This window comes from Otolemur garnettii, unplaced genomic scaffold (assembly GCF_000181295.1).
Source record: "Otolemur garnettii isolate 467f Iridium unplaced genomic scaffold, OtoGar3 scaffold00012, whole genome shotgun sequence".
NCBI lineage: Eukaryota > Metazoa > Chordata > Mammalia > Primates > Galagidae > Otolemur > Otolemur garnettii.
In genome coordinates this window covers 6736059-6743717 of record NW_003852407.1, presented here as the reverse complement: position 1 = coordinate 6743717, position 7659 = coordinate 6736059, and the positions used below count along the sequence as shown (strand labels likewise).

Genomic DNA, 7659 nt, shown 5'->3' with positions numbered 1-7659 from the left:
CCCCGAGCAGCAACGGAGGCAAGATGGCGGCCCGCCACATCCCCTCCCCGTCCTGCAGAGAGAGCTCCCGAGGCAGCGCACCGCCACCCGCCGCAGCCCCGCCGGGCGCCTCCCCAGCGCCGGACCCCGGTGCTCACCAGCCCCGCCCGCCGAGGGAGGGTGCGGGCCACGGCCGCAGCGACGCGCACGGACAGCATCTTTGCGGTGTCTCCGCGATAAGCTTCTCCGCAGCCGCAGCCTCAGACTGACTGGGACAAAATGGCCGAGCTGCAAGGAAGGTCAAGGCAGCCAGCCCACTTGACCCGGAAGCACCGCCCCCCGCCTTCACCTCCGGACGGACGCGAATCTGCCTTTTTTGGCAGGCTACTTATTTTTAAATACTATTTTTTACGTTTAAACCTCAAAATGAATGATTAGATGTTTGCCAGCTTTGGGCCTACCATTTGTTACACATTTACTTTGGTCTTTCCAATCGACCTTGTGGTTGCCCGGGGAAACCACGTGAGTAGCGGAACCTGCTAAGGGGCAGGTACCAGGCCCTACAGGTGCGAGGTGGTGTGGGCGTCAACCTGTCCCGGGGGCGCTACTGGTTTGAAGGTGAGGGGCGTTAATAATCGCCTCCGTGTTGTAGGTGTGAGACACAACTACATCAGGGACTTTAACAAATGCAAACATTGTAACCTGATTGATTGTACCCTCATATTAACCTGAAATTTTATTTTATTTATTTTATTATTTTTTTTTTTTGAAACAGGAGCCTCAAGCTGTCCCCCTGGGTAGAGTGCCGTGGCATCTCAGCTCACAACCACCTCCAACTCCTGGGCTCAAGCAAGTCTCCTGCCTCAGCCTCCCAAGTAGCTGTGACCACAGGCACCGCCACAACACCTGGCTATTTTTTGGTTGCAGCCATCATTGTTGTTTAGCGGGCCGGGCTGGATTCGAACCCGCCACCTTGGGTGTACATGGCTGGCGCCTTAGCCACTTGAGCCACAGGCACCAAGCCTTAACCTGAAATTTTAAAAAATAGTAATAGGGCAGTGCACGTCGCACAGTGGGTAGGGCACCGGTCACATACTCCAAAGCTGGAGGGCTCCAGCCTGGCCTGGACCAGCTAAAAAACAACAATGACAACTGCAACAACAACAAAAATAGCCCAGCGTTGTGACGGGTGCCTGTAATCCCAGCTACTTGGGAGGCTGAGGCTGGAGGCCTGTTAAGCCCAAGAGTTTGAGGTTGCTGTGAGCTGTGACCCCACAGCATGCTACTGAGGGCGACATAGTGAGACTCTGTCTCAAAAATAAACACTTGCTATTCCTATCCAATAAGACTGGGGAGAGGCACACTCACACACAATTTTCTTTTCTTTTTCTTTTTTTTTGAGAGTCTCACTATGTGCCCAAGGGATAGAGTGGCATGGCCTCATGGGCTCAGCCTAACTCACAGCAACCTCAAATTCCTGGGCTCAAGCAATCCTCCTGCCCCAGCCTCCCGAGTATCTGGGACTACAGGCCCTGACACCCAGCAAATCTTTCTAGTTTTAGTAGAGATGGGGTCTGGCTTTGCTCAGGCTGGTTTCAACTCCTGGCCTCAAGCTATCCTCCCCTTCAGTGTCCCAGAGTGCTAGCAGTGCAGGCATGAACCACTGCACCTTCCCACAGAATCTTTTATACTGAGATTTTTGTGATAGGTAAAGATTTTGTGTCTGTGTGGTGCTAGATATACATGATAGTGGAGACTATTGATGTTGTCTTCACTTGTAACTGTTCTGAGTTACAAGCATCTTTTAGTAGAAGCATCTTTTAGCTCCATCTATAAGGTGACCAGATTTTAACATTGGTAAAGCAGGACATCATTGGGTGGGGGCTGACAACAATGCAAAATTTGATAAGCAATTCTCAATAATCAGTTCTCAACAATTATTTATTATTAAAGTTTAACATTATAAAATTAACAAAAATAATATAAAACTCATATCCTGGCAAAATAGCCACATGGCAGCTGAAAACCATATATTCCCTTCCTGTTCTCCCGCGTTCCCTAGCTTGTTGTGCATTCTGCCCAAAAATCGGGACTTTTTAAAAATGCTTCAGGACATGAGACAAATTTTTAAAAATCAAGACGTCTGGTCACCTTACTCCGGGGTGGTGGTGGGGAGCTCCTTCTGAGCTAATTGTCCTTGCCTAGAAGCAAGGGAGGGAGCCAGTCTCCTTCTGGTACGGATTCCACCTGGGCGACCTTGCCCAGGAGGGGAGTAGGGAGTTTACATTAGCCTTTTCATTTCCAAATGAAGTTACATTAACCTCTTCATTCCCAAATGGAGTTACATTAACCTTTTCAGCAGCCGAAAACCATATATTCCCTTCCCATTCTCCCGCTGTTCCCTAGCTTGTCATGCATTCTTTCCAAAAATCGGGACTTTTTTAAAACACCGGGGACACGGGATGCGGGACAAATTGTTAGAAATCGGGACTGGCCCCACCAAAAGTGGGACGTCTGGTCACCTTATCCATCTACCAAGTCTTGGCTTATACCAGGCATCCTCAAACTACGGCTGGCGGGCCACATGCCGCCTGCCTAGGACATTTTTCCGGGTGTTTTTGCTACCGCTGCCTGTCCTGCTTAGCAGCCGACTTGCCCCTTGTCCTAGGGCCCGCAGCCGCCCTCCAATGGTCTGAGGGACAGTGAACTGGCCCCCTGTTTAAAAAGTTTGAGGATCCCTGGAGTTTATGTGAGACATGTATCTAAGTTAAAAGATTATACAGTGGAGGCGGAGACAGCAGGAAGTGGTAAAGGAGTGAAGTTTGCAAGGCAGGAGCCTGTCTTCAGCCCTGTCCTAGGGCTCAGCAGCCTCGACTCCAGCTAAAAACCACAACTCCCAGAAATCCTGGGGAGGGGCGGGACCAACGGCGTGGGGGCAGGGCTTAAGGAGCGCGCGGGACACTGGTCCCGCGAGGAGTTCTGCGGGAAGTGGCGGGAGCCGCAGCTATGGAGCCGCAGGAGGAGAAAGAAGCGCAGGTGACTGGGCGGGAGCGGGGATGTCGGGTCTCCTAGACTGCATCCTTGACGCACCTACGCCATGGCGGATCGTTTGCGCACCCCAAGTCTACTTTTCCTCTTCCCTACTGCACACGTCCATCTTTAGTGCCGCCTTCATGATCTGCAAGTCCCCTGGACCTTCCTGAAAGGGGCTTTTCCCTTCTTTCCCTGGCCTTCCCTTACTTGGACCCAGACTTTGAGAGGCGTTCAGCAGCCCCTGAAACGAAACAGCTCTGAGCAGACTGGAGTGGGACTGAACCTAGACCCACCTTCCAGCCAAGCCTCATCCATCGGTCACTGCTGATTCCTGCTATTTCACACCGGACCTGCTTAGCGTCCAGCATCCCAACTCTGGGAGGCTTCTGGCTCTGCGGGGTTTATGGTGTGTTAGGGACACCTCCTTTTTTTCTTTTTTTTCCCCAGACCGGTCACGTATTTTAGTGCTTTTGTACCCTCATATTGGACTTTTAAGGTTTTTCAAGTGAAGCAAATTATTAGCCTGTACTTTTTTGTGTAGCTTTGGGAAAGAAAAGGTTGCTCTGGTAATTTTGACTATTGTACTGTTTGTTGTAGTTGCTGTGAGTTAGACCGATGCTCACTTTGTATTTCCTATCATCTAATATCTCCCTAAAGACAAGTGAGAATGTGAAGTAGGATCCCTGAATGATCACACAGAGTGTTAGAAAAGCATAGAAAGTTTGCTTTTGATCACTTTGTCATATTCTTATCATGCCATTACAGTAAACAAGGCTTATAGTATTTATCTTTCTTTCAATGGTCAGGTTGCTGCGTGGTTAAAAAAAATATTTGGAGATCATCCCATTCCACAGTATGAGGTGAACCCACGGACCACAGAGATTTTATATCACCTTTCAGAGCGCAACAGAGTCCGGGACAGGGATGTCTACCTGGTAACAGAGGATCTGAAACAGAAAGCAAGTGAATATGAATCAGAAGGTGAGACTAACTCCATTGTTTTGAATGAGAATAAATAAAGGTAACCAAAATTTATAACACTAAAGTATGCAGAATTATTGTAGTGTAGACAGTTTGTTTTGCTTCTTTATTTTACCTAGATTTGTCTTCCACTTTGTTATAATAGTAACTTTTTTTGGTAACTTTCAAAATTATACATTTCATTATAGTAAATATTTTATTGGTACTCTGATAACAAAACAGTAAGCCCTGAACGATAAGGATTGAAACTTTTTAGCCTGAGAGACAAGATGCCCTGTGGCTGGGCAGAACCTGTGGCTCAAAAGGTAGGGCGCTGGTCCCATATGCCAGAGGTGGTGGGTTCAAACCCAGCCCAGCCAAAAACTGGGGGAAAAAAAAAATGATGCCTTGTGGGTTTTTACTTACAAGTCTGTTTAGTCTATGCCTGGGCCCCCTGATTTAGTCCTACTGAGCTGTCAGCACACCTAAGGTGGCAGGCATGAAGTGTGAGAGTTAGACAAATCACTCTATGTATCAGGGCTTACATTAGAACTTTCTTCTGGGCACATGTAGTTTGAAAAAGTATATTAAAGATAATTATGGTTTTGTAATATAAATTACAAAAGTAAATTGACCAAAATCTACATTTACCCTAAATTTAACCAGGTTTGTGGAATACTGTAGTGTATTATTTACATTTAATTTGATTGCATATGTGATTCTTTCTAATTTTCTTTTGAAAACTAACATACAGTAAAACTGACTTTTTGGTTTTGTGTACTGTTAATATGCACAGTCCCGAACCGTCCCTACAATCAGGAACCATAGTCAAGATGCAGAACAGGCTCGGCACCTGTGGCTCAAGTGGCTAAGGCGCCATCCACGTACACCCAAGGTGGCAGGTTCAAATCCAGCCCGGGCCCGCCAAACAGCAATGATGGCTGCAACCAAAAAATAGCTGGGTGTTGTAGCGGGCGCCTGTAGTCCCAGCTACTCGGGAGGCTGAGGCAGGAGACTCACTTGAGCCCAGGAGTTGGAGGTTGCTGTGAGCTGTGATGCCACAGCACTTTACCCAGGGAGACAGCTTGAGGCTCTGTCTCAAAAAAAAAAAAAAATTAAGTGGAAAAAAAAAAGATGCAGAACAGTTCCATCATCCCAAATATGTCCTCTGTGCTGTTCCTTTGTAGCCATGTCCTCCCACATATGTGATTTTATTTTAAGTGGTTTGATTTTATTATTATTTCATTTAAAATGATTTTATTTGTTTAGTAATTGAAATGCAGTATAGGCCAGGAATGGTGGCTCTCAGCTGTAATCCCGGTACTTTGGGAGATTGAGTTGGGAGGATTGCTTGGGGCCAGGAGTTTGAGATCAGCCTAGGCAACACAGCAAGACCCCATCTCTTTAAAAAATACAGTGTACCCAGCTCGGCGCTGGCCACATGCACTGAGGTTGGAACCCTGCCCGGACCAGCTAAACAACAATGACAACTGCAACAACAATAACAAAAAATAGCCGGGCATCATGGCAGGCACCTGTAGTCCCACCTACTTGGGAGGCTGAGGCAAGAGAATCGCTTAAGCCCAGGAGTTGAGGTTGTTGTGGGTTGTGACACCATGGCACTCTACCGAGGGCGACATAATAAGACTGTTCACAAAAAAAAAAGAAAGAAAAAATTGTGTACCTGTATTACCGGCTACTTGGAAGCTGAGACAGGAAGATCACTTGAGCCCAGGAATTAGAGGTTGCAGTGAGCTATGATAATGCCATTGCACTCTAGCGTAGGCGACAGAAAGAGCATGATGGCTCACAGCTATAATCCTAGCACCCTGGGAGGCCAAGATTGGGAGTATCATTTGATCTCCGGAGTTTAACACCAGCCTGAGAATAGTGATACCCCATCTGTACTAAAATAGAAAAATTAGCCAGGCCTTGTGGCATGTGTCTACAGTCCTAACTATTCAGGAGGTTGAAACAAGAGGATCACTTGAGTCCAGGAGTTTGAGGTTGCTATGAGTTAGGCTGATACCATAGCACTCTAGCCTTTGGTAACAGAGTGAGACTCTTCTCTCAAAAAAAAAAAAAAGAAAGAAAGAAAGAAAGAACAGTATAAACAAAGAAACTTTGAGTCCAGAAAAATCGCATTTTATTAGAACTTTTAGAACTTACCATCTTACAGTATAACTAAAATTTAAAGATTTTTTTCAAAATAAACTTACTTATGTCTGACCTTAAGTACCTTTCAGGATGCTACATTTAAATAGCAAATGTTCTTATTAATATATACAACATTTTTAACACAATTTTTCATATTTAGGTATCTAGAAGAATGCTGACATCATTGATATTTGCAACTATACACATCATACACTTTAATCATTATTTCTCTGGCTGATCCAATGGTATTGGGTTATCAGAACTTACAAACATTAGTGTCACTAAAGTCAGCATACAGGCCAGGCACAGTGGCTCACACCTGTAATCCAGCTCTCCAGGAGGCCAAGGCAGAAGGATCCATCCCTTGAGCTCAGGAGTTCAAGACCAGCATAAGCAAAAGCTACTGTCTCTACTAAAAAAAGAAAAATTAGCTTGGTGTTGTGGTGGGGGCCTGTAGTCCAGCTACTCAAGAGGCTGAGGCAAGAGGATTGCTTGAGCCCAAGAGTTTGAAGTTGCTGTGAGCTATGATGCCATGGCACTCTACCCTGGGGCAACAGAGCAAGGCTCTGTCTCAAACAAAACAAAACAAAAATAAAGTTGGTATACAACCCCTCACTGCTAAACTTGACTGACTTTAAAAATAAATTAATTAATAATCATTACTTCTCTTTCCTAAGTTTTTCCTTTAATACAGCGATGATGTTGAACAGCAAATGGAAAATTTGTGGAAATTTGTAACAAGTATAGATTATGTATATTGCTAAAGCAGTCCAGCTTCCTCAGTTTATAATTCTAAAAATTGTAATTAGCGGGCAGCGCCTGTGGCTCCCTGGGTAGGGTGGCAGGTTCAAACTCAGCCCTGGCCAAACTGCAACAAAAAAATAGCCGGGCAGTGTGGCAGATGCCTGTAGTCCCAGCTACTCAGGAAGCTGAGGCAAGAGAATTGCCTAAGCCCAGGAGTTGGAGGTTGCTATGAGCTATGACGCCACAGCACTCTGTTGATAGAGGGTGATAAAGTGAGACTCTGTCTCTTTAAAAAAAAAAAAAAAATGTAAATAGTAATGCCATTTATAGTTCTCCAGACTTGAATGACTTTTGAATTAAAAATCATGCAAATTGGGCAGCGCCTCTGTCTCAGTGGGTAGCACCCCAGCCGTATATACCAAGCCTGGCAGGTTTGAACCCAGCCCAGGCCTGCTAAACAACAATGACAACTACAACAAAAAAATAGCTGGGCATTGTGACAGGTGCCTATAGTCCCAACTACTTGGAAGGCTGAGGCAAGAGAATTGCTTAAGCCCAAGAGGTTGCTGTGAGTTGTGACGCACTGGCACTTTACCGAGGGTGACAGCTTGAGACTCAGTCTCAAAAAAAAAAAAAAATCATGCAAATCATTTTCAGGTACTGTTTTTATTTCTGCAAAGAATGTGTTTTTAACAGTACTTTAAATTGGAACATTTTGGAAGTATTTTTAGGAATTGAAAGATGTTAATACTTACATGAGTATTTTTGTTTTTTTTTTTTTTTTTT

At 45.4% G+C, this 7659-nt stretch overlaps 2 protein-coding genes across 2 annotated transcripts in view; one reads left to right on the top strand and one right to left on the bottom strand.

The window, feature by feature from the left end:
• Nucleotides 1–249, bottom strand: part of ATP5F1A (ATP synthase F1 subunit alpha) — a 9705-nt gene extending 9456 nt beyond the window's left edge. The window contains exon 1 of the mRNA XM_012802002.2: nt 138–249. Within this exon, the coding sequence (XP_012657456.1) occupies nt 138–197 (60 nt within the window). The 5' untranslated portion in view covers nt 198–249. The remainder of the gene's footprint in view (nt 1–137) is intronic.
• Nucleotides 250–2905: 2656 nt separating this feature from the next.
• The window catches only part of HAUS1 (HAUS augmin like complex subunit 1), a 17385-nt gene continuing 12631 nt past the window's right edge, over nt 2906–7659 (top strand). Inside the window, exons 1-2 of the mRNA XM_003784728.1 lie at nt 2906–3015; nt 3819–3993. Coding sequence (XP_003784776.1) covers nt 2986–3015; nt 3819–3993 — 205 coding nt within the window. The 5' untranslated portion in view covers nt 2906–2985. The remainder of the gene's footprint in view (nt 3016–3818; nt 3994–7659) is intronic.